General features: G+C 64.7%; 2 protein-coding genes across 2 annotated transcripts in view; both read right to left on the reverse strand.

Annotated features, from left to right (window-relative positions):
• The window catches only part of LOC309856958 (cohesin subunit SA-2-like), a 48,766-nt gene extending 25,482 nt beyond the window's left edge, over nucleotides 1-23,284 (reverse strand). The window contains exons 1-11 of the mRNA XM_082718768.1: nucleotides 22,673-23,284; nucleotides 21,973-22,039; nucleotides 15,061-15,186; nucleotides 14,180-14,332; nucleotides 13,326-13,422; nucleotides 11,852-11,928; nucleotides 8,697-8,768; nucleotides 5,145-5,349; nucleotides 3,356-3,507; nucleotides 923-996; nucleotides 618-741 (exon numbers count right to left, since the gene is read on the reverse strand). Coding sequence (XP_082574894.1) covers nucleotides 618-741; nucleotides 923-996; nucleotides 3,356-3,507; nucleotides 5,145-5,349; nucleotides 8,697-8,768; nucleotides 11,852-11,928; nucleotides 13,326-13,422; nucleotides 14,180-14,332; nucleotides 15,061-15,186; nucleotides 21,973-22,039; nucleotides 22,673-23,268 — 1,743 coding nt within the window. The 5' untranslated portion in view covers nucleotides 23,269-23,284. The remainder of the gene's footprint in view (nucleotides 1-617; nucleotides 742-922; nucleotides 997-3,355; nucleotides 3,508-5,144; nucleotides 5,350-8,696; nucleotides 8,769-11,851; nucleotides 11,929-13,325; nucleotides 13,423-14,179; nucleotides 14,333-15,060; nucleotides 15,187-21,972; nucleotides 22,040-22,672) is intronic.
• Nucleotides 23,285-24,397: 1,113 nt separating this feature from the next.
• Nucleotides 24,398-26,292, reverse strand: LOC309856942 (uncharacterized protein; the record flags this gene model as incomplete). The annotated part of the gene is made up of 2 exons (XM_082718747.1): nucleotides 24,398-24,481; nucleotides 25,297-26,292. The coding sequence occupies 2 exons, from the start codon at nucleotides 26,290-26,292 to the stop codon at nucleotides 24,398-24,400; spliced, it is 1,080 nt and encodes a 359-aa protein (XP_082574873.1).
• Between the last annotated feature and the right edge of the window lie 53 nt (nucleotides 26,293-26,345).

Below are 26,345 nucleotides of genomic sequence, written 5' to 3' on the forward strand. Positions count from 1 at the left end.
ACAGGACTGGGTTCCTCACGAGCAGAGGGCAGCAGGACGCAGACACGCACGGAGGGACGACCCCGTGAGGACGCGGGGAGAGGACAGGTCCACGAGCCAGGGAGAGAGGCCACGGGAGAAGCTGCCTTGGTCCCGCCTGGGTCTCATACTCCCAGCCTCAGCCCTGCCTGGGTCTCAGACCCCCAACTTCAGCCCTGCCTGGGTACCAACTCCCAGCCCCCAGGACTGAGAGGAAGGAACAGGTGCTATCTGTGCTGCCCGGTCTGGGCTGTCTGTGTGGCCCCACGAGCTAACTCCGTGCCCACAGCTGAAACCGCTTTGAGCATCTGTATTGGATTTTCCCCCCAAGGCTCCATGCCCAGCATGGGCTCAACCTCCAGACCCCAAGACCAATAGTCCCACCTTCCCCGGACCGACCCAGCCCGGCACCCGCGCAAGACTTTGGTTTTAAGCAGAGAAACGTGCCACTTGTACCCACGCAGCTAGCAACGTCTCATCTTCTGAGACGTCGTCCGGTGTGGACGCCGCTCCTCTCCGTTGTGGGAGTGAGAACACGACGCACGCTCAGAACGGACCCGGGGCTTAGGGTTAGGGGCGGAGTGGCGGGGCCCGCGCACCTTGTCGTACAGCATCCAGCCGATGTACTTCAAGTAGTTGTTGTCCAGGAACAGGTCTGGGTACAGCCTGACCCAGCAGCCCAGCTCCCCCATGCAGATCACACGGATGTCCGAGCTGATGTCACTGAGAAGCGAAGCGACCGCGTCACCGACGGCCACGTACCATCACCCCCACGGTGGGGTCACGCGTCTGTGTGATGCCGAGCGAGGCCGAGGCACGGCCTGGGTGACGGGACGTGCAGGGAAGGCAGGGCCTGGGTGACGGGACCCGCGGGTACACGCATGGCACCGAGGCCCACCCTTACCGGTAGCGGGGCACAAACGTCCTTTTGAAGAGCGCACAGATAATGTTGTCGATGGCCACGGGCTTGTTCTGGAACTGCAGGAGCAGAAGCGCAGACGTGTGGGCCGGGAGCGGGCGTCTGCGGCCTCCGGGCAGCTGCGGCGGGTGCGCGGGAAGCCGGCACGCGGGAAGCCGGCACGCGGGAAGCCGGCACGCGGCCTCCGGGCGGATCGCCCCTTCTCAGGCATCTGAGTCCTGCACACACACACGTGCGCGCACAGCACCGCGGGCCACCCCGCCTGCCCAGGTCGGAGCCCGCCGTGCCGCTGCACGGGCCTACAGGGCAGGGATGAAGCGGTGAGGCGGGAGAGAGGGTGTGGATGAGGGACATCGGGGAAGGGATGAGGCAGAGGCAAAGGCTCGGGGGCTAAAGGGGGGAGGTGGGTTGAAAGGTCGGGGAGGTTAGGAGGCCAGGGGCGGGGGTACAGGGGTGCCGGCTGCGGGCAAACACGCGAAGGGGAAGGAGTCAAGGGTGGGGAGCAGGGGTGAAGTGGGACGGAGCCATGGAATGGGGGCTGGGCGTGACGGGTCTGGGGTCAGCACGGGGGATGAAGGGTGCAGGGTGAGGGGCTTGAAGGGGGGAGGGGTGGGGTGACGGGACCGGGGTCTGGGGGACAGGGTGACGGGGTGACGGGTGATGGGGGAGGGGTGAAGGGGTTACGGGGGATGGGCTGACAGGGTGAGGGTGGGGCGAGATGCAGGGGTGAAGGGTGACGGGGTGAGCAGTGGCGTGAGGGGGGAGTGACGGGGTGCCAGGGTGAGAGGCTGGGGTGGGGAGGGGGCCGGTGAAGGACAGGGGTTGGGGGCAGGAGTGAAGACGCCACGGGCTGAGGGCTGGGGGTGCAGGGGGACGGGGGGACGGGCTGAGCGTGAAGAGGGAACGGATGAGGGGTGGGGGCGGAACCACAGGGGTGACAAGACAACGGGAGAGCGGGAACAGGGGGGAACAGGGGGACGGGGTGAGAGGTGGGTGTGACGGGGCACAGGGTGGGGGCGGGGGGACGGGGCCGAGCGGTGGGGTTGGGGACAAAGGATGTATGGAGCAGGGGACGGGAGAAGGGGTGTTGGGATGGGGGCAGGGGGCACATGTGCAGGTGAGCCGCAGGAGGGGACGGGGGGGGGGGGTGGGGACGGTGGGGTAGGGGTGAAGGGGGGAGCTGGTGAGGGCAGGAGTGAATGGGTGAGTGAGGGCGGGGGCCGGATGAAGGGGTGCAGGCGAGGCGTCGGTGGGGAACAGGGCAGGGTCGGCGGGCTGCACCTGTGCAGGGGCACCCAGCAGGGCAGGGGCCACGGTCCTCGCGGATGGGTTTCGGAGCCCCATGCACGTAGATGTCCCCAGAAGGGGACCCCCTGTGCGCCGGGGTGCAGGCAGGGGACCAGAGGACGCGGAGGAGGGACACAGGGACACGGCAGAGGGACACAGGCACACAGCAGGTGCAGGGGGGGAGAGTACAGAAGGCGGGGAGAGATCAGAGGGCCGAGGGACACAGAGGGCGCAGAGGAGGGACCCAGGGGACACGGAAGACGAGCACAGAGGTCGCGGAGGAGGGACACAGAGGGCGAGGTGGGGGTCAGAGGGCGGGCGGGGCACACAGAGGACACAGGAAACGCAGTCTGTGTGCGCTGAAACCTCAGGGACAGCAGAACAGAAACGTAGCGGAGCCAGAGGCGTGGAGTCCGCCTGAGAGTGTCCAGGGGTCCCCGGGGACGCCCCCACAGGAAGGCCAGGGGGACCTGGAGCCCGGATGCGGAACCACCGCACCGTGCTTTCTGCGCCCCCGCGTGCTGGCGAGTGGTGCGCAGACCCTGACCCCGAAGACTCCCCAGTCCTGGGGACGACGCGCTGTCGTGGCCACAGCCGCCCCCCACGCACCCCGGACCGACTAGACACGCACACGCTGTGCGGCAGCCTGGGCTGGGGACGGCCCCCAATCCACAGCAAGAAGGCGGGGCCGGGGAGCAAGGGGCGGGGCCGGGGAGCAAGGGGCGGGGCTGGGGAGCAAAGGGGCGGGGCCGGGGAGCAAAGGGGCGGGGCCGGGGAGCAAGGGGCGGGACTGGGGAGCAAAGGGGGCGGTCCAGGCTTGGATGCTTCCTGCCCCTGTACACCTCCACCCGCCCCACCTGCGCACCCCCCCACACTCCCGCACGCGGTGCCTGTGCCGGTCCAGCAGCTCCATGTAGTACACGGGTCCCCCTCCTCCGTCTCTCCCTCCCTCCCCACCCCTGCACACAGCCCCCTCCCCACCCCTGCATCCCCTCCCCACGCTCCCGCACGCGGTGCCTGTGCCGGTCCAGCAGCTCCATGTAGTACTCGGGTCCCCCTCCTCCGACTCTCCCTCCCCACCCCTGCACACAGCCCCCTCCGCACCCCTGCATCCCCCCCACGCTCCCGCACCTGGTGCCTGCGCTGGTCCAGCAGCTCCATGTAGTACTTGTGCCTCCCCTTGAGCGTGGTGATGCTCTCGATCTCGTACAGCCGCTGGGCCGTGCGCCTGCCCGTGCAGATGCCCTGGTTCACGCTGGCCAGCGCCGTCAGCAGCTTCATGGCTGCCAGCAGAGCGGGGCTGTGACCCTGTTACTGGGCTCCACCTCCCACAGGAGGGACCCTTCTGCAGCACTCAGAGGGGGTCTGGGGGGTAGCTGGGAGGTCGGGGAGCTGGGAAGTCTGCTGCATCCTGCCCCTTGCAGGTCACAAGATTGCATACGGTTACCCCCACAGGATGACTGTGCATGTGGACCCCAGAACACATCTCAGCGTGCCCAGGGCGTGGACACACCCCCCGACCTTTCCAGCGGCAAGGTCATGTCTGTGCCCTGAGCGGGCAGAATTCCACCAGGTGGGAAATGACCTCAGAGGAACACAGGGCCAGGACCACAGCAGAACCGGGCTTCAGCTGAACAACCCCAGCTCGGCAGGCTGCAAACGCCCAAGGAACCTTGCCGCAACCGGGACACGTGGCGTCTCAGGACCAGCAGTCCAAGGTCAGAGTTCACGTGCAGGACGCCCCCCCCCCCGCCCCTGCTCCAGAGCACGTGGCACCATGCACCCTGTGTCCCCTGCAGACCCAGACATGGGAACGAGACCCACGGAGCCACTGGGAGGCTGAGACACCCTGACACACACACGGGAAGAGCCCTAAATCTTCAGGGACCTGTCTGGCACGGGACCGGAGTCCCCGGGGCACACATCCCTCCACAGTCTCCTGTCACAAACTCCGGATTTCTTCAGGGTTCCCAACGGGTCCGTGCAGAGACCCTGACACGCCCTTACAAACGTTTCTGTGTGAGGATCACTCCGCAGACGGCTGTGTCCACGGCCGCTGCACCTCCCGTAAGGAGGCAAAATGCACAGGACTTCTAACCTCGGGCCTCCGAGCAAGTCCCCCAGTCAGCACCGACCGCTCAGCGTCCATTGGGGGAGAAGCTGGCACTAACCGCTCCGCACGTGTTCGTGGAAAAGACACACCAGGCACTGACACCCAACCAATAACCCGATTTGTAGAATTACTCACTTAGAAAACCTAACACTCCTGGTCCAGGAGAAACAGGACATGCCCAGGAGGGCCAGCCCTGGGGGTTCTCATGGGGACAGACGGACAAGATATGACCGTGTGGGCTGGCCTGGGGTCTCTCGTGGGGACAGAGGTACAGGACACGCCTGAGGGGCCGGCCCTGGGACTGAAGAGCCCACCCTCTCTCCAACGTCAGCCTTGCCCCAGCCTCTGCTGTGGCACATGTACAGGGACAGCTCTGTGCCCCTCGCCACCCAGTCCCTCTGTGAAGCAAACGTCCCTCCATGGCTTCTCCGTCCCCTCCAGCTCCTGGTGACCACCCGGCCAGCAGCCTCTGCCCCCTGCAAGCCAGCACAGGGCAGGCCCGGGTGTGGACACTGGCCCTGGGACAGCAGAAGCCCAGGCCGAGGCCCCTGCCCCTGTGTTCGTGTCCCGTGGCTCCCGGCTCTGTGTCCCATGGTCCTTCCCCCACAGTCCATGCTCCTAGTCCCACGGCCTCTGCCCCTGTGTCTCATCTCCCCTGCCCCCATGTCTGTGGCCCTAGGGCCCTTGCCCCTGTGGGTCCTGGACCCATGTCCCCTACCCCCATGTCCTCTGGTCCCTGCCCCCACGGCCCCAGCCTGCCCCGCAAGTCAGCAAAAGCCCGGGCAGGGGCCCCATGCAGCATCTCACCGGCCAGGGAGCTGGTGTGCCGCAGGCTGTATACGGCCGAGTTTGTGAGGCCACTAAGCATGCCGATCACCGTGTCCATGAGGTGACCGTCACACAGCACCGAGGAGTGCGTCTGGTGCACCAGCAGCTCCGTGAACTCGCAGAAGTTCACCCGAAACCTCTTCCAGAAGGGCCCTGGCCCCACGATGGGGTAAAAGTCGCTTTGCTGTGTTCAAGACAAGAACACGGGAAAAGGGGTGAGATGCCGGGCCCGGTCTAGGCCCATCCCCCCATCACGATATGGAGCTCTGTTCCCAGACAGGGGACCCTGCACTTACAGGAAGTGACACGTCCACTCTCAGGGTAACCCCCAATCTCCCAGACCCTGCTCCTGGGGGAGGGGTCACACGTCCACTCTGACCCAGGCTGACTCCATGTCTCCGAGCTCCAGCCCCGGGGTGGCGGGGGGTGAGGGTCACATGTCCAGTCCGACCCCGGGGTCCCCTACCCCCATTCCCGCACTGGGGGTGCCCATATCCGCAGTCAGCGCAGTGACCCCTGCTCTCTGGACCCTGCAGCCGGCAGGGCTCAGACTTGTGCACCGACCCGGCGACCCACCGCCCTGACACCGGAACCTGGGGTCACACAGCACACCCAGCAGGGTCCCCCCGTCTGCTCCAGAGGACCCCCTGGGCGGACACCCTCGTGTGGGCAGGAGCCGGGTCTCCGGGTGCTCAGAGGACAGCGGGCAGGCACGGGTCGGACCCTCGCCCCGGTTCCGCCCGGTCCCGGCTCACTCCAGGGCCTGAAACGCTCCCTGCGACGCGGAGGTGCCGACGGGTGCTCCCGGCATCCTCGCCGCTCCCTGAGCTCCCGGGAAACTCCAGGACGAGCCGGGGAGTCGGGAAGGGAAGAGACCCCGCGGGCTTGCAGATGCGCTCGCCGCACCCCCCGCCGCCCGTCAGCCTCGCGGCCTCTGTCCCTCGGGGGCCCAGCAGGCCAGTCAGCGGACAGTCCGGCTCCCGCTGCTCTGCGCCTGCACAGGAAGGGGTTCCTCAGGGGAACCCCCTTCAGCCTGGCGTCCGTCATGCATACGGACAGTCTGAGTCACCTGCACAGCCTGCGGGAGACCCCTCGGGGACGGTGAGCTCCGCAGGGAGGCTGAGGCTGGAGGCCAGAACCCAGCAGGGGGATGATGCCAAGTGCCCAGCCTGGGGGTGCCCAGAGGGTGACCGAGGGCCGGACATGCCCCAGCTCTGCGCTCTTCGCACGCTGCACACCCGTCACGCTCTACCCCCACGTGCGGCCCTGTGCCCTCCCCATGGCCCACATCCGCAACTCCGCAGGGTGTGGGGCTGCGTTCACAGCTCCCTGCCTCGCTCACACTCCCCCATGCAAGCTCACACTCCCCCATGCAAGCAGGGACCTGCGAGATGGTGCACAACCGTGTCCCACACACCGAGCCCTACCATCTGGGCCATCCCCCATGCCGGGGCCCCCACACTCCGCACCCCACCTTCCCCAGTGCACTGTGGGCACAACCCTCCTCCTCCGTGCTGGGACCCGTGTGCCCCATGCCCCATACACTTTCCCTCCTACACATCACTCCCTCTGCACTAGTCCCTGCCACTGGCTCCTACCATGCTCCCCCAACTGGCTGACCCCTCCCCATTTGCTGCCATGTGAAGGGGCGGGGTGCCCTGCCAGGGACCGGCGACCAGACGTGGGGGGGAGGGCAGTTGCTCCAACAAGCCAGCTCACCCCCGCCTACGCTGACGCCAGTTCTGCACCTTCAGTCAGTCCCTGAGAGGTGAGGCCAGAGCTCTAACCGGGTTACAAACATGTCCTGAAACCCCCCATTCCGAGGCTAGACCAGGTCACTAACCAGTTACAAACATGTCCTGAAACCCCCCATTCCGAGGCTAGACCGGGTCACTAACCAGTTACAAACATGTCCTGAAACCCCCCATTCCGAGGCTAGATCGGGTCACTAACGGGTTCTGCAAGGTCAGTCCTCACTGCTCAGTCCGTGCAGTTGTGAGAAAACCTCCCATGCCCTCGTGAAGTGCTCGCATCCACTGTACCTCATCCACACACCAGGATGGTGAGAATGAGTGATGGGAGGGCACCAGGTGCGTCTCCAGCCCACAGGACACCTGCACTTTCTGGGTCACAGGCCAGCCACACGGTGCGCCACAACACCCTTCTCCACCCCGACGCCGACGGTCACAGAAGCCCTGACTGGTTGGGTCATATCAACAGTGCCCATGACGACAACACGCACACTACAGCAGAGACTACGGAGAGCACGGTTGGGTCTAAATGTGCCAGTGTAGGTGGGACAAGATCTCGTCTAAAGGCACCCGTGCAGACAGAACACGATCAGGTCTGATGTGTGACTATAGACGGAACACAGGTCTCCATGACACAGTGAAGACAGAACACGACCAGGTCTAAACAAGCCAGTGTAGATGAAACATGATCCGGTCTAAATGTCCCAATGGAAACGCAACACAGATCTCCATGACACAGTGTAGACAGAATAGGATCTTGTCTAAATGTGCCAGTGTAGACGGAACACAGGTCTCTATGACACAGTGAAGACAGAATAGGATCTTGTCTAGATGTGCCAGTGTAGACAAAACACAGTCAGGTCTAAACAAGCCAGTGTAGATGAAACATGATCCGGTCTAAATGTCCCAATGGAGATGCAACACAGATCTCCATGACACAGTGTAGACAGAATAGGATCTTGTCCAAATGTGCCAGTGTAGACAAAACACTCTGGTCTACATGTGTCAGTGTAGACAGAACATGCTCTGGTCTAAATGTGCCAGTGTAGACAAAACACTCTGGTCTACATGTGTCAGTGTAGACAGAACATGCTCTGGTCTAAATGTCCCAGTGTAGACAAAACACTCTGGTCGACATGTGTCAGTGTAGACAGAACACATTAGGACTCCATGGTACAGTATAGACAAAACATGATCACGCCTACATGTGCCAGTGCAGACAGAAAATTCAGTTCCCATAACACAGGATAGAAGGAACACTGTCAGGTCTAAACGTGCCAGTGTAGACAGAACTTGCTCCGGTCTAAATGTCCCAGTGTAGACAAAACTCACTGGATGAACTCACTTCTGCAGGACAGGTCAGGCCTACAGGTCCCGCAGTGCAGAGCCCGGTGCTCTCATCTGAAGCAGCACGCCGTGGGACCCAAGTGCCCCCAGCGTGGACTGAGTGCTCAAGTCCTATCCTGCTGCGGACCAGACCGGGAAGCTCTACCGCACTCAGTGTGGACAGGACGGGGTCAGGTCTGGTCGAACCCTGCCTCACTGCAGGCTGGACACGGTGAGGTCTGCCCACCCGGTGCCGGCAGAACCCTGTCCCCAGGGCCAGCTCAGTGCGGCTGTCGTGGGAGCCGGGCATGTGGCCGCAGCCCCTTGGTGGTGATCAAGACGCCCACCCCATGCTGAGAACGGCCCAGGAACTAACCCGGGGCTTCGCCGGCCTCCGGCGGGCTGGGAAACCACACAGAACTACCCCATGCGTAAACTCCGGAATGTGTGTTACCAGTTTCTCGGGCCACATGATGGTCAGGATCCAGGGGTACGCCAGAAACTTCTTGTAATACAGCCCGGTCTCCTGCAGGGACAGACGAGATGTGCTGGTGAAGTCCCTCGTCCCCAGACCCGCGGCGGGTCCCAGCAGGACGGGCTGTGTAGCACGGGGCACTGGAGCCGGTCCACCTCCCCTGGCGGATCCCAGAGGCCGAGGCCCGTGGGGGGTGCCGGTGGGGGGGTGGTTCTGAGCAGCCAACAGCACGAAGGGTCTACCCCTACAAAAACAGTCCACGGACACCTCTACGTCCATGCCCTCGTGTGGGCGCGGACAGACTCTCTGTGGCCCTCGGCCCCTTCGTGGACTCAAATGACACTTGAGCATGCACTGTGTCATCTCTAGAAGCCAGAACGGGGAGACGCCATGGCACAGACACCCCAGTCCGCACAGAGGACTCGGGAGCGTCGGAGCCTCTCACGCTCCGCGGCCATGGCTCCCTATGGCCAGCGCCATGGCCGTGCGTGTCACCCCACCCGCGGTGGGCCCTGCACGCTGTAGCATTTCTCTACGTGTCCAGGGGTCGGCAAAGCCCCCAGTGCTGCTCCTGAGGTGGGGGAGACGGAATGGGACCCCGATCTGGCATTGGGGGCTCTCTGAGGAAAGAGGCCCAACGGAGTCAGCCGTGCTGAGTGGTCCCCAGGAAGGAGCTACGTTCAGGGACACTGAGGCGTCCTCCTCCACTACGGGCCTGGGCTCTCCCCCATGCTGAACGCGTGGGCTTCCAGAGAGCTCTGGGACAGACAGCTAAGTGGCCCGTGGCGTCCTTAGCTGGACCCTGCATGGGACAGAAACAGAATGTGACGGACAGTGCGGAGACAGGCACGGTGATATGTGCTGACCCCACACGGACGCTGTCCTCCGGCAGCTCGGAGTGCAGAGAAAGGACAGCACCACGGTCACACGGGCGTGCTCACTGTCACGCACCAGACACAGCCAGGGCCCGGGTCAGTCTGCAGGCCCCTCGCAAGTGACCGTGGACACGCACAGAGGGGCAGACACACGTGTGCACAAGCACGGACCTGCACACACACGCCCACGTGCACAGGCACAAGGCCCTCGCTCACTCAGGTGCAGAGTATACACGCGTGTGCGTGCGAGGCAGAGACAGACGTGCGTGAATGGGGGGGTAATTGCAGACAGCACACGTGTGCACGCATGCTCTCGCTCACGTGCCGTGCACAGACGTGTACAAGCACAGCACAGAGGCACACGTGCATGCGTGTGGAAAGGGGAAGGGAGTGCATACACGTGCAATCGCTCATGCGTGCGTACCCTATACACACGTGTGCAAGCACAGCACTGAGGCACACGCGTGTCCACGGGGGATAAGAGAAAGAGCGCACACGTGTGTAATCACCCACTCACATGGACCACAGACACACGCATGCACGGCAGAGGCACACGCGCATGCATGGGGCATAAGAGAAAGTCAGCGCACACCTGCATTGGCTCGCTCACATGGACCGCGCACACGCGAGTGCAGGCACAGCACAGAGGCACACGTGCAGGCATGGATGGGCAGAGTGAAGCCGGGAGAGCACTAGCGGCTGAACACGGGAGCGGTTTCTGTGTGCCCCCTTTCCTTAGCTTGGACGTTGTTACAAACAAAGTTAGAGAAAAAGTCACCGTTCACGGACTTGATTCCCAAGACTTTCTGGAGACACTTATTAAGTATTTGAGGCTGTGAGAAGTTTTGTAGGTATCACATCTGTTCACGTGAGTCCGTCAGCAACGGACGAGCCACACGCACCGTGGCCGAGGCCACAGCCTTGAAGAGGAAGGACGTGCTGCACCCGGGGACGTGGCTGGGCCTGGAGCACATCAGCCGGACCCGGAAGGACCGGCCCTGCCCGACTCCACGTACACGGGGTCCGCAGCGGAGCCCCATCCACACAGACAGACAGTAGACGGTGGGCCTGGGGCGGGGGACGCGGATGGGGACAGTGTCTGATGAGGACAGAGCTTCGTGCTGCGCAGATGGAACGTTCTGGAGCCGGATGGTGGAGACCGTTGCACAACAGCGTGAATGCACTCGGTGCCCCTGAGCTGTGCGCTCTAGAGCGTTGAGACAGCAAATTGTAAGCTGGGGGTCCTTTACCACAACGGAAACAGCGTCAGAAACCAGAGAAAACCGCCTTTCCGTGCAACGAGGCGTCAGCTCCCTGGCAGCCCGGGGCCCTGAACCGTGCGCACGATGAGGAGACTAGCAAAACGGGCGCGGCATCGGACACGGACAGGGGTGCGGACCCACAACCTAACACACACGTGGAGAGGCCGTAAGAACACGTTGGCGTCACCGCACGAAGCAGAATGAGCACACACTCGGACCCTTTGTCACACGCAAACAGGGGGCCACGTGCAATTGGACCCACAGACACACACGTCCACGGCCACACACAGACCGAGCCCGAAACCCACCAGAACGCTGTCTGAAGCAGAATGGGGACGTGAGGCACGCACACACATGCGGTGGAACACTCCACGGCCACGACACGGACCTTTACTGGACGGGAATCACGTGTATACAAAGTGTTCCTGAAATCCTGTGTGCCCGGGACAGAAGAGCCGCACAGACGCCGCCCCGGGCACGGTGGCTCCCGGGCACGGTGGCTCCCGGGCACGGTGGCTCCCGGGCCCGGAGCTGGAAGCCGGCCGAGTGCGACTGGCCTGCGCAGGACCCTGCGTGCAGCAGAGCCCGAGCACAGGAACACGGTGAGCACCGAGTTCAGGACCACGGTCCTCCCACCGCGGGGAGGAGTTCAGGATGGGCACAGGCCGTGACTGGGCATCCGCCAGCCTCGCCCTGTGTCTTCCCTTCCACGGCGGCCACCTGAGTACCGTTTTATAGCCACATTTTTTCAGGCAGGACAGAGAGTCCCACCTTTGATTCAGGTTCACGGGTTTCTTTATAAAGAAACGTGGTCCTGCCCGCGAAGCCCCGGGCAGCCTCTCCTCGCGGGCAAGCACAGGAGGACGGCTTCTGGCCGGGAGATGGAGACGCCTCAGCTCGTGCCACCCCCCCGCCTGACGGCCAACCCACGGGCCCGGGGGGTCCAGGGCACCGACCTCAGGCCCCAGGCTCCCGGAGTGCACGGAGCCCGTCCCACCTGGTCAAACTTCTCTGTCATTTTGTGCACCACGTTCTTGCCTTCCTTGCTCTGGTACAACTCGGCCGTCACCATCCCTGCAACAGGAAGGAGACGCGCTTCAAGCCAACCCTCCTTGTCCCGGGACTCGCCGCCTCGTCCCCCAGAGAGGACGGCAAAGCCGCTGAACGCAGCCTTGGCGGCTGGGGTCCGCAGGCACCGTGCCCTGCGTGTCTGTCGCCACGGGGCTTCCGTGACGCACCCTCGGGGCGCCCGGCCGGACACCACTGGGCCTTCTCCGGAGGCAGGTCCTGTCCCCACAGATGCTGCGTCAGGGTCCAGAGGGAGGGGAGGCCCTGGCTGTTTGCTGGTGCCGACGGCGGACGGACAAGGACACAGTACGCCGACTCCCTCACGGTACGGACCTCCGTGGTGCACACACATGCCGTGGTCGCCGGTCGCCGCAGCCTCCACCCCCCACACGTGGGTGGCCCCTCTCATTTCCGCGGCCCCAGGAAGCACGGAGGCCCCGCCTGCCCGCGGACATGCTGTCCTGGACATTTCGTGCACAGCCCATGTGGCCCCAAGCATCTGCATGTCTCCCCGAGCACCGTGAGGCTCACGTCCACGCGTGTGGCCACGGGGGTTGGCGCTTCCCCGCTATCATCCTCACGCGCTCCCCCGAGGGATCCTCACGCTCTGAGAGTTTCGTCCCCCCTGCACATGGCTGGGGGAGCGCTCAGCCATTCCATGGGCGCCAGGCAGGAGGCACGGAACTGCCACGGACCACAGTGTGGCCCTCTGGCAAAGCCCACCCACACCGACCCCCAACTGGGAGACAGCTGAGCCTCCCGGGCAGGGACCTTCCTGCCTCTTCCAGCCCCTGGGGCTCCGGGCGTCCCTAGGCTGGTGGCCACGTCCCCCCCATCTGTGCCTCCGTCCTCACGTGGCTTCTCCTCTGTGTCTGTCCCTCCTCTTTTCCTCTGAGATTTTATGTAGTTATTTTAGAGACACAGCGAGCAGGAGCAGGAGCAGCAGGAGGAAAGGCAGCAGGGAGTGTCGGGCAGACGCCCGCGGAGTGCGGACCTGACTTGCGGCGTGATCCCGGAGCCCAGAGATCATGACCTGAGCCGAACACGAGCTTCAGAGGCTTAAGAGACTGAACCCCTCAGGCCCCCGTGTCCCTGCTCTTACGAGGACCGAGTCTCACAGGACTAGGGCCACCCGAAGACCACCTCACTGCTCACGCCTACAAAGGTCTTCCTCTACGAGGTCGCATCCTGAGGTCCTGGGGTCAGGACGTGGACAGACCTCTTCTCGGGCAGTCAGCCTTTGCTCTGAGGTCACAGCGCTCGCAGAGGCAAGTCTCCTCCCTAAAAAAGCCTCTGCAAAAGCCCGGCCGCCCAGTCTCTCTTACAACCCTGCGTGGACAGGACGGGCAGGCCCAGCGGGCCTCGTGGGGTGGCGCCCGCGAGCGTCCAGGAGCCCGGCTCACCTTCACAGCCACAGCACTGGACAAAGAAGCTGATGAGGTCCAGCAAGGCCAGCTCCCGGTCCTCCTTGTAGGACCGCACCCACTCCTCGACGGCCGTCTGCTGGGGCAAAAGCCAGAGGTGAGCACCCGTGTGATGGGGGGTGTGGCCCGGCCAGCGTGAGGACACGTGAGATCATGCGTCGGACCCCGCGGGAAGCCCTTGTGTGCAAGCGTGCGTGTGACCAGGTGCGTGTGACGGGCGGTGGTGAGTCCTCGTCCGTGTGCATGTGTGAGGTGAATTGCGCGAGCCCGTGTCTACGTGTGAGATGAGGTACGTCTGGGGGCATCAGTGCGCACTCGTTTGTGTACGTGCGTGTGCGAGCAGGCGCGTGGGCCGGGCAGTGGTGTGCGTTCCATCAGGTGTGGGACGGGCAGTGGTGACCACGTGTGTGATTAAATGTGTGTGACGGGAAGCGATGCACGTGTGTGTGATCAGGTACGTGACGGGCAGCGGTAAGTACGTGTGATTAGATGTGTGTGACAGGCAGCGGTGTGTGTGTGGTGTGTCATCAGGTGTGTGGGATGGGCAGCGGTGAGCACGTGTGTGCGGTCAGCTGTGGACGGGCAGCAGAGAGCACTCGTGGATGCGTACACGCATGTCTGATCACACACGTGACGAAGACCACGCACCAGCAATGGGCATTCGTGACAGCTGGACGTTGGGGCAGCACAAGGCCGCGGTGGGTCCAGCCGTGACTCTGCCGGGACACCTGGCCTCTGGCCTCCGTGTGGCCGTGGAGAAGCCGCAACAGGAGGGCCTCTTGTCTGCCGCCCACCATGCCTGCCCTGCCGCAGCCCCCCTCCGCGGGCACTACCTGCACGGAGTTCTTCCCCAGGGCGACCATCTCAAAGAGGGTCACCTCCGTGGCGATGGCCACTTTCTTCCTGCGGTGCTTCCGCGGCGGCCGCCCTCGCCGGCGGGTGCTGGGTGCGCTGGCATCCTGGCCCCCCGAGGGCGTTCCCTGTGCCTAAAATCAAAGGAGGCTGTGATGGGGCTGCACCCCGCCCCGGAAGCCCGAGAGATGGGCCAGGACGTGGCCCTGGGCTGGTACACGGGGCACTGTCCAGTCCAACACGGTTGACGGGAACGGGGGCCACACAGGAGAGACGCCACGGCACACGGGCGCGTGCCCCTCCCCCACCACGTCTTCATGCCCTCCGTACCCCACCGATCTGGGCTCCACAGGGCCCCCCTGCTGCAGCCACAAGCTGTCCCTGCTCACCCGAGACAATGGGCGGGGAGCTGGGCTTCCCCCCTGGAAGGGGCACCCCCGGAAGGAAGAGCAGGGCACAGACCCTCCCCCCCAGGCGGGAGGCCTCAACGCCATGGCGCAGGGAGGGGACACGGAGCCCGACGCAAGGAGGTGGGTGCCGTGTCTGTGCGTGGCGAGGGGACGCCGCGTGTCAGGACAGAGATGATGCGGTGTCTCGGGACGGGGCGGGGACACGGTGTCTCAGGACCAGGATGGGACACGGCGTCTCAGGACGGGGAGGGGAGGGCCCTGGTGGTCCCGTGGGGTCCCAGTGGACTTGGGGTTGGACGGGCAGGCCGTGTAGGGAGGAAGGCCTCCAGGACCCACGTGCGAGCTGGCCCGTGCCCGGCCTGATGTGGAGGAGCCCGTCTCAGTCCCCCAGCCCCTGCGGCCCTCCCAGCAGGGGTCAGGACCAGGGTGGAGCGCCTCCTGCTGGCCATCACCTCGAAGACGGTCACCACGGAGACGAACTGGCCAGCCTGGTTGCGCAGCCTCCTGCACGGACGCCGCCCTCGTCGCCGGGGTCCGCTCCCACCGGCCTCCCGGCCCCCCGAGGGTCCTTCCTGCACCTGCAATCAGACAGCGGGATGCGACGAGCCGGAAGCGCTGGCCGCCGGAGGCCGAACGAACGACCGGACCCGGCAGCGCGGGACGAAGGCAGCACGGCCAGCAAGCGACCGCTCCGAATGCCGGTCACCACCAGGGCCCGAGGCGAGGAGGTCGGACCCCACGACACCCACTGCTGCCGCAGGACAGAGACCCCGGCAGGACCTTCTGACGCCGGCCGGGTCCTCAGCCCAGCGCTCCTACGCCGCACCGGCCTCCCCTGCACCTGCGTCCCTGTCCGTGTCCCTGACCATGTCCCCGCCCCACCCTGACACGCCCAGTCCACGTGCTGCAGCCACGGCCACGGACCACCAGTGTCCAGGGGACAGAAAGCTGCTGTGAAGCCCATCCCAAGGGCTGTGTCTCAGGGCTATGCGGGATCCATCACCCGCCCCCACCGATCAGAGCCCAGAACGGAGATGGGGAGCTCAGGCCGGTGACCGGCAAGGTTGGGGGAAGTCAGTCCCCCGGGACAGGTGACCAGGTCTCCCTGTCCTTAGCGGCGGGCGGTGCCTGGGGCTCATCAGAAGCAGGACGGAAACCAGCACAACCTCGCGGGGAACAAGGAGAGTAGCCCCAAACCAGGGGTCAAAGGTACACACAGCCGAACAAGGGGCCACGAGAGAACCGGCAGTCATGTGCAAAGACGGCGGGACCCAGGATCACTGAGACAGTGAGACCCGGGGCTGGCAGAACCTGGGACCACACACACAGACGGTGGAGCCTGAGGGTCCCTCGAGAGCGCTTGGCCCAGGAGCAGCGCGACCTTCCCTAGCGGGCCGCGGCCACATCAGGAGGACCAGCAACGGACGCCGAGAGAGAACCAGGGCCACGACCCCCCAGACCCAAGGCTCCCTCCCGTCCACTCAAGTGTGACCCACCCCGGGCGTGCGGACACTGTGCGTCCTCGAGGGCCATGGCGGGTGTGCAGGACCCGTGCCCACGCAGCACCGCACCCCTGCACCGTGGGCCTCCATGACACTATGTTCATCACCGAGAACACGCTAGCCCAGGCTGGCTCACGGCCACCGAGAACGCCACGGCAACACCCACCGGGTCCCGCACGGAGGAGCCGCACACGGACACCTGTGCCAGGAAAGACCTTGCCTCAGGAACACGCTCTCCTGCGTCTTCGGGAAGACAGGATCGCAAAGGTACACGTTCACAGAGACAGCAAGAGACGCACGTGCAGCTTGACGCGGACGGGAGGCGTCGGCCTGAAAGGGAAGCGCTCGCCGTGTCCTGTTCTCGCAGACTCTTTCGTGAGTCCGTGACAACTGTGAGTACGAAGCCTCAAGTTGGGCTCTTGGTCCCTGTCGACCCGGGACGCAGCACGCACTGGTTTGGTCTTTGCGTCACCTGGCAGGATCTACGCGGCCCCCGTTTCCTGGCCGACACGATGCTGCAGGACGCGCCTTTCGCCGTCTCAGAGTTTAGCCCGTTCTCGGGGGCTGAGGAGACAAGGAGGGGTCGCAGGCGTCGCGCGCTCCGTGGGGCGCCCGCACGTCCCGAGGCGGTAGGAAGCGCCGGCAAGAGTCTCCTTCCCTACCCAGGGCCGGTGTTTCTCCCACACCTGCGTCCGCACGGGCCCAAAACGGGGCAGGCCTGACTACTACGATCCCGCAGTATTCTGGAAACGCTGCTCTGTGGGACAGACAGGACAAGAACAGGAAAGTCACCTCCGGGGGAACGGGGGCATAAGGTTAGCTCTGTTGGAGAACCACGCCATCGGCTACACAGGAAATCCCACAAGACGTACCAAACTATCTCCTCAGACTCTAGTGAACGAACAAGCAAGGCCACCGAATACCCGGTCCGCGTAACCAAGTCAATCCTAGCTCTATAAACACGCGATGAGAAACCGGACATGGACAGTAGGAAACACCGAAACCCGCGCCGACCACAAGGGCTCCTCACAAATGAAAAAGATATCAATCCAACAAAATACGGGCAGCGTCTGCGTACTGAAAACTAAAAAAAAACAGAATCAAACAAGACGTTCAGAAACACTGAGCTATACCGTGTTCACGGAACGCAAGGGCGACCGCGGACCAGGCTAGGACAGCCGGCACCTCCGTACCCCACGCTCCGTACGGGACAGAGCAGCCAGACAGGAGACGCGTGAGGACAGAAAGGACGTGACAAACCCACGAGGACGCGGTGACGGAAGCCTCCGCCCGCCACGGCACCCGCCTTCCCCTCCTGAGCACGCGGGACGCTCCCCAGCACGGACGACACGCGAGCCCTCACGTCTGCACAGATTTCACGGGATCCCGTCTGACCACGGTGCTGGGAAGTCACCGATCAGCAACAGACCAAACACTGGAAAAGTCCTAAAACTGCGGAAGTTCAAACACATCCCGTGAAAGAATGAGTGGATCTCGGGCGCCTGGGCGGCTCAGTCCGTAAAGTCTACTTCGGCTCAGGTCATGGTCCCGGAGTCGTGGGGTCGAGCGCCACGTTGGGCTCCTGCTTCCTGGGAGTCTGCTTCATCCTTTCCTCACTCCCTCCCCTGCTCCTGCTCTCTCTCCCCCACCGCAAATAAGCACATAAATACGTAAAATGTTTTTTAACAAGAACTAGTGGATCAGAAAAGAAAAGCCACACGGACAATTAACAAATACTGAGGAACAAATAAGAAAGAAAACACGACATGGGTACAAGTCAAGCAGTGCTCATGGGACACGCGCAGCTGTAAGTGCTGACCTGAAGCCAAGACAGACCCCAGAGCGAGCTCACACCTCGAGGAGCAAGAAAAAGGACAGACTGAACCCAAAGCTGGCAGAGGCACGGCCGTCGGAAGGAAACAGGACTGAGAGGAACACGACAGAGGAGAGGAAGCCGAGATGAGCAACGAAACCCCGATGGTTCTTCTGAAACGTAACAGAATTCAGAAAGCTTGAGCTTCGCTGGACCACGCATAAGAGGGAAGACGCTGACTAAGGACCCGGGAACGGACAGTGGGGCATTGCTCTGGATGCCCCAGAAGCAGCGTTAGAAGACAGTCCGCGGCCAACGGCAGACGGAGACACGGGACGGCCGGCCCGAAACGATCCCTCTCCAGAAACACGAACCCCGGCGACAGGAAGTCGGACCCAAGTCGGACATCTGGACACGCCCGGAACTCGGAGGAGATTGAATCCGGAGTCCAAGCCCCTGACAGGAGAGGCCCTGAACGTCGGGTGCTCAGAGGAATTCTGCCATTTTAATCCGACCATTGTGTCGACCCCACTTTCAGGGGAACTCACCCCAACGCTTCTCAACTCTTCCAAACACTGGGGCGGAGGGACCGCTTCCCACTCATCCCAGGAAGCCAGCGATGCCCTGGTCCAGAGCCAGAGAGAGACCGTGCCAGGACCCTCCAGACAACATGCCTCACGGACACGGGCGCCAACACCGGCAACAGAACCCGGCAACGGCGCTCGGCGGCACGTGGGCCGAGGGCACGCCACGCCAAGCGGGACGTCCTGGCCTGGAAGGTCGCGTCCGCACACAAAACCGGCCCACGGACGGCACCACATCCACAGCACGAAGGGAAAATATCACGGATCAACTCGACGGGTTCAGAAAGACGGACGGAATTCAACGGCCTTTCGTGGTTCGCACGCGCAAGCAGCAGCGCAGCGGAAGAGCCGTCCGTGCGACGAAGCCGTCGACGAGAAGCCCGTGCTGCAGGCTGCGTGGCGGCAAGCTGCTTCTCCAAGGACGGACAAGGCAAGCACGTTGGCGTGTGCACGTCGACGGTACGCGGCACCTGGAGGCAGGGACACGGGCCAGGCTGACGGAGCAAGACGGAAAGAGAAAACCGTCCACACGGGACTGGAAAGAGCCACACTACTTGGCAGATGCTGTAGTTTTGCATGTAGAACCCTAACAAGTCTAGCTGCGCACGCACGTGCACACACACACACACACCCACAACGGGGGGGGGGCCAATACACGTGAAGGGGCAGGGGCCACGTCAACGCGCCGCAATCCGCGGCGTGTCCACACAGCGTCGTGAGGGTCTGGAAAGGCGGGGTCAGAAACGGTCCCACGGACGGGGGCGTCACGCCCAGTGAACTACGCAGGGACTGGCTGGGCCCAGACCATGGAAGACGCACGTGACGAAAAGCAGGACACGCGGCGGGAAGAATTCAGGATGACACAGGTCCCTGGGAGGCGTCCCGTGTTCATGGACAGGAACGTCCTGTGTTCATGGACAGGAAGACGCCCGAGCGGTGAGACGGGAACACAGCCCCGCGTCCCCTACAGAGTCGGCAAGACCCCAAGGGCCTCCCCGGCACGCGCTTTTCTAGAACGCGCAAGCTGACTGTAACATTTGCACGGGCAGGAATGAACGAGGACAGGCCACGCCGTGTCCAAAGACACCGAGGCTGCAGCGTCCACACGATCGAACCCCAGACCTGCGTCCAAAGCTGCAGGCCCGAGACTGCGTTCTACTGGCAAAAGCACGGTCCCACAGACCAGGGGAACGGGACAGAGCCCAGAAGCAGCAGCACATAAACACGGTCCAGCTGCCGTTTCGTAAACGCGCAAACAGGGGCACCTGGGCGGCTCCGTGGTGTTAAGTGTCTGCCCGCAGCTCGGGTCGAGATCCCGGGGTCCTGGGCTGGAGCCCCGCGTCGGGCTCCTGACCGGCGGGAGGCCTGCCTGTCCCTGTCCCGCTCCCCCTGCTTGTGCTCCCTCTCTCGCTGTGTCTCTGTCAAATAAATAAAGTTTGAAAAAAACAAAATAAAATAAAAACAAACCTGAGGGATAGACTATAATGTGCTCAAAAACAGTAGCGAACCCGGGGCACCTGGAGGCTCAGGTCACGGTCCCAGGGTCCTGGGATCGAGCCCCGCATCGGGCCCTCTGCTCCGCGGGAGCCTGCTTCCCTCTCCCACTCCCCCTGCTTCTGTTCCTTTTCCCGCCGTGTCTCTCTCTGTAAATAAAGAAAATCTTTAAAGAAATAAAAAATAGTAATAACAAAAACTAAAACGACAAATAAAAGACACTATTCACAGAATGAAGGGGCCCTCGCTGGCTCGGCGGGTGAAGCCTCTGCCTTTGGCTCAGGTCACGAGGCCAGAGGCGTCAGGCCGTCCGCTCGGGGAGCCTGCTTCGCCCTCGGCCCGTCCCCCTGCTTGTTCTCGCGCGCTCTCTCGGTCCCAAATAAATAAGGGAAATCTTTTTAAGAAAACCGGAATGAGCAGACGTGCCGCTGTCTGGTAGAAAATGCTCGCCGAGTACGTCCTCTGTTCCACCACTTCTACCGATGTTCTACAAAGGGCTCTGGAAACGCGACGAGAAAAGAACGAAGCCAACAAAAATGACCCACGAAAGAGGAAGGACTCCTGCCCAGAACACCTGCGCGCTGGGACCGTCCGCCCCGGGAAGGGGCTCAGGTCACCGGCCTGAGGGAGATGCGGGCGGAAATCAGTACCGTGAGATCAGCTAAGATCCAACATGCTGACGGCGGCCGGGGGCAGGTGCAGTTCTGGTGCGGGCCCCCACGAGGTGGGCGCTGACCGCTGGGGAAGGCAGCATGGCGGTGTCCCGCAGCGTGGCGGTGTCCCGCAGCGTGGTGGTCTCCCGCAGGGTAGCGGTCTCCCGCAGCGTGGCGGTGTCCTGCAGCGTGGCGGTCTCCCGCAGCGTGGCGGTATCCTGCAGCGTGGCATTCTCCTGCAACGTACGGCTGCATGCACCCGCCACTGCACCGGCCCGCGAGGAACAAAGCAAGTTTCCGCACGGAGCTCTGGACACGGGTGTTCCTGGCCGCTCCGTCAGGGACACCAGACCCTACAAACTACCCAGAGGTGCCATCCACAGCACACGGACAAGCCGGGTCGACCCCAGGTGGGACAGCGGCTCCATAATACAGGAGGAATCGACGGAGACGCTACCACGGCTGAAGGTGAAACACGTCGCTACGCCGAGGGAACAGATCCCGGCCCGGAAAGGAGATGAACGGAGACGCCGTGGTGTAGCAGACACGGTACAGAAAGCCAGGAACGGCACACGGCGTCACGTCCAGGCACCGCGCAGATCGGCGGTGGGGGCCGTGAGGACATGCCACGAGGGAGGCAGAATCACCAAGGCCTGCGGGATTGCGGGGACGGCGTCCGCGGTCATCTCCCCGACCACAGGGACAATCGCACAGTGTCCGCGGGCTCAACGTCCCCGTGGAGGGGGACACAGCAGATCAAGGGAAACGGGACTGAGAGCAGCCCGAGAAGCGAGATCCGTGCCGGGGAGCAGCCAAGGGGCATCCGTCGCGCCTCGCCCTGGGGACACAGCTCTGGGCGAAGATGCAGGCCCCGCCCCGCAGGGCCCCGGACACTCACCACCCCCATGGCCGCCGACCTCGGGGCCCGGGGGCTGCGGGCTCCGCCACGGTCCCCACCCCCCCACGGACTATAGCACGGACGCGCAGTGTGTCACAAATTCCGCGGCCACGCGGAGTCGCCGCCCATACCCAGAGCCCGTGGACCCCCCAGATGACGTCGGGGCTGCTGTTCCTCCCCGTCCCTCTGAGGTCAGGCGGGCGGAGAGACTACGGACAACGAGAACACTGGACAAACGTACAGCTGGGTCTTCCCGGGGACCGCCGGACAGTGCGACGGTCAGGGACCCCCACCTCCTTCCGTGGTCTTGTCCTCATCTTCTCGCCCACAAGAGGACAGGCCTGCTTCTCCCTCGGAGAGACCCCACACCTCGGGCCCGAGTCCCCACCCGTGCGGGACCTCCCCAAGCAGGACACTTACCGACACGCGGTCCCGGCCGCCGCCGCCGCCCGACACGGCTTTCGCCTCCGCTCGGCCAGACCTTCCGCTGAGACACAAGACAAGTCAGATCGCGGCGGGAAGCTGGGGGTCTCCGAGCCGCCCCCGACGCCCCATCGCTCTTCGATCCACACGCTTCCACACACGGGGACGCCAGGCACGACGGGCACCACGCGACGGGTAGGCACGGTGGCCGGCAGACGGAAGGTGGCCACGCGCCCCAAACAATGCCCGGGGACGGGGAGTGGCTCGGCTCAGGGAAGGCACAAGACTCTGCGAAGGGGGGGTCTGCCCTGCACCCCGGGCGCTCCCCGACTCTAAGTCAGTGTGCGAGGCTCGGGGTGTCCCCCGGCGGGAAACGCCTCCCACGCCGTCCGCGACGCGTCTTACCGCCCACGGACACTTAACCGGGCCGACGAGGGAAGACGTCCCAAGCCCAGCGAAAACACGAGGGGCCGTGCCCGCCGTCCTCCACGCAGGGCTCCTCTGCCCCCCGCCCCCTCCCCACCGGCAGCATGTCTGCGCTGGGCAGAATACACAGGAGACGCGGGGACAGTCCCGGAGCGCTCTGCTTCGGCAGGAAGGGGAGGGGGACGCCCAGCCCGCCGGGAAGAAGCCCCGCACCCCATCCGCAGCCATGAGACACACCGACCCCAGGGAAGCCGTGAAAAAGATGCGTTACCTCATTGTCGGCGTTAATCCTGGCCGCGTCCCTCCCCCACCCACCCCCAGAAACCGCTGGGAAGGCAGGCTCGGCGGGGGGCGTGCGGGGCGTGCGGGGATCCCGGCCGGACGGCAAGCGGAGGAGCGCGGGGAGGGCCGGGGCCGCGAGAGCCCCACACAGCCCTGCGAATGGGAGCTGGGCAGCTCCTGCTCCGGAGGACGGGGCTTGCGGGAGTGGACCTGCCCACGTCCGACGCCAGGTGGCGCAGAAGGACCACGCGGGCGGGCGGCCCAGTGAGGTCCTGCCGGCCTCCTGCTGCACGGGGCGCCGCCCCCCAGCCTCCAAAGACAGGCTCCGGGGACAGAAGACCCGGGCATTCCCATGGACTCCCTCATGCACATCCCCTGGCCTGGCGGTCTCCAGCCGTGAGACGGAGGAGGGGTGGGGGGCACGGAACAAAGAGCCACACTCGCAGCCCACGAGCCACACACTTGTGCACCAATCAGGGCAACTGTGACCCCACGGCCCAGGAGACGGCATCCAGGAAGCAGCGCCGGCCCGGGGCTTCCCGAGCGACCCTGAGTCCTGAGTCCTGAGTCCGCGTTTGCCGTCATGTCCCACGCCAGGGACCCGCATTGCATCTCATTCTGCCCCCCGTGGTCCCTGGGCCGGGCCGTCCCCCACGCGCACCCCCACACGCCCCCACGCGCCCCCACGCACACCCCCACGCGCGCCACCCACGGCTCTTCAAGGCTACGTCCCACCATCCTCCTGTCCTGCCCTGCCGGGCTCGGAACCCGGACCTCTGCCCGCGTCTCCCCAAACCTCAGAAGCCGCAGATGCCACACACACTCGAAAGGAACATTTCCACCTTCCCGAGGAACGAGAAACTCCTCGTGACCCCCTGTGACCCCATGCTGCTTGGGGTTTTTCCTGGTTAGGGAACGGATCCCCTTCGAACAGGAGGGGAACCCCTCTGGAGCCCGCCCGCCCGTCACCCTCGGCCGGACCCGGGGACTGGGCCACCCTGCCGCACACCACCTTCACTGCGGAGGCTCTGATGCCCAAGCACTCCTGGGACCCCCAGGGCCACCCGCGGGCGACCAGCACAGCTTTCAGAATCCGCCCAGACCACTCAGGCCCCCAGGCAGCACCGGGAATGCCCAAAGTCAGCATCCCACGCCCAAGGCTCGCTCGGAGACCGTGCCCCTCAAGCACTGAGCGACTCCGTCCTGCCAGGCAAACTTCCAGACTCCTTAGTCCTGCCTACGACCCCCAAGGCGGGCTCCCAGACCCCCAGGGATGGGGCAGGACTCCCACGGCACGGTTCAGGACTCCCGGGGCTCCGCTTGCCCCTCCCCCACAAGGCAGGGTCTGGAGCCCCTGGCCCACACTCCGAGCTATCATCCCAGACTTTGGAACCCCTGGGGCCAGACGAGAATCTCCAAGGCAGAGTTCGGGCCCCCCATGGCTGATTCAAACCCCAGAACCTGAACCCCTGTGCCACACGTGGACGACCAGCACAGACTTCACGACGCCCCCTCCCCCCCGCCGGCGGAATTCGAAACCTCCAAGTCGTGTTCAGGACCCCCCCCCCCACTCCCCGGCCAGGCTCCATACCCTACTGCAGACTTCAGGACCCCTCAGAACAGCTTCAACGCCCCCCAAGGAAGTGGCTGGGATCCCCAGGGCTGCACCCGCAGCTCCAAGGCGGTATATGGGATTCCCTGGAGGGATCTGCACTTAACCCCTCAGGTAAAGTTCGAGACCCCTGGGGCAGCCCTCAGACCTCCACTCAGGGTTCAGGACCCCGGGGCAGCACTCGGACTCCCACGCAGGATTTGAGAACCCTGGGACAGCACTCAGACCCCCAAGGTAAAGTTTGGGACCCCAGGAGCACCCATTAGGGCAACCTTGTGCCCCAGGGGCAGCAGTCAGAACCCCACAGCATGGGACCCCAGGGCAGCCCTCGGAAGCCCACGCAGGGTTCGCGACCCCTGGGGGAGCACTTGGACACCCAAGGTAAGGTTTGGGACCCCCCAGGACAGCCCTCGGACCCCCACAGCAGGGAAGCCTGGCACAGCACTTGCAGCCAACGCAGGGGAACCCCAAAGTAAAGTTCGGGACCGCTGGGGCAGCACTTGGAACCCCCTATGCAGGGGACCGCCCTGACATGGTTCAGGACCCTCAGGGCAGCACTCTGACCCCTACGGCAGGGGACGCCCAGGGCAGCACTCAGACCCCCACGGCAGCACTCGGACCTCCACACAGAGCTCTGACCCCCGGACAACTGTCGGACCACCCACGGCAGGGGACCCTCGCGGCAGCACTCGGACCCCCACGACAGGGTTCTAACCCCCAGGTTAGCACTTGGACCCCCCACAGAGCTCTGACCTCCGGGACAGCACTTGGACCCAACGGCAGAGGACCCACGGGCCAGCACGAGGACCCCCAAGCATGACCCAACTCCCGGGGCAGCACTTGCACCCCCACGCAGGCTCTGATCCCTGGGGCAGCACTTTGACTCCCACACAGGGCTCTGACCCCGGGGGCAGCACTTGGACCCCCACGCAGGGCTCTGACCCCTGGGGCAGCACTCGGACCCCCACGCAGGGCTCTGACCCCCAGGGCATCATTCGGACCCCCACGCAGGGCTCTGATCCCCGGGGCAGCACTCGGACCCCATGAAGGGCTCTGACCCCTGGGGCAGCACTCAGACCCACAGCAGGGGACCCGCGGGGCAGCACTCGGACCCCCCACGACAGTGTTCTGACCCCCGAGGCAGCACTCGGACCCCCACGCAGGGCTCTGACCCCTGGGGCAGCACTCGGACCCCCACGCAGGGCTCTGACCCCCAGGGCATCATTCGGACCCCCACGCAGGGCTCTGACCTCCAGGGGCAGCACTCGGACCCCATGAAGGGCTCTGACCCCCCGGGCAGCACTTGGACCCCACGCAGGGCTCTGACCTCTGGGGCAGCACTCAGACCCACGGCAGGGGACCCGCGGGGCAGCACTCGGACCCCCCACGACAGTGTTCTGACCCCCGGGCAGCACTTGGACCCCCACGCAGGGCTCTGACCCCCAGGGGCAGCACTCTGACTCCACGCAGGGCTCTGACCCCCGGGGCAGCCCTCGGACCCCATGAAGGGCTCTGACCCCCCGGGCAGCTCTCGGACCCCACGCAGGGCTCTGACCCCCGAGGCAGCCCTCGGACCCCCACGCAGGGCTCTGACCCCCAGGGGCAGCACTCGGACCCCACGCAGGGCTCTGACCCCCGGGGCAGCCCTCGGACCCCCACGCAGGGCTCTGACCCCCAGGGGCAGCACTCGGACCCCATGAAGGGCTCTGACCCCCGAGGCAGCCCTCGGAAGCCCACGCAGGGCTCTGACCCCCGGGGCAGCATCCTGACCCCCACGCAGGGAGGGCTCTGACCCCCGGGGACGGTAGTGGACTTCCAGGACCAGACTCGGCCGCAGAGGGGGACGCGTGGTGGGAAGCGGCCGCCCCGGCCCAATACCGGCGCCCGGCCCCGCTGGCCGCGCTACCTGGTCCCGGGTCTCCGGAGAGCAGGACCCGCAGAAGCGAAGCTCGTCCGGGCCGGCGGCGTCCCGCCCCCCAGCGCCCGCGAGCGCCCATCGGGCACGTGACGCCCGGCGGCCAATGGGGAGCTCGCACGGAGGCACCCCCCC

Source organism: Mustela nivalis (assembly GCF_964662115.1).
Source record: "Mustela nivalis genome assembly, chromosome: Y".
Lineage (NCBI taxonomy): Eukaryota > Metazoa > Chordata > Mammalia > Carnivora > Mustelidae > Mustela > Mustela nivalis.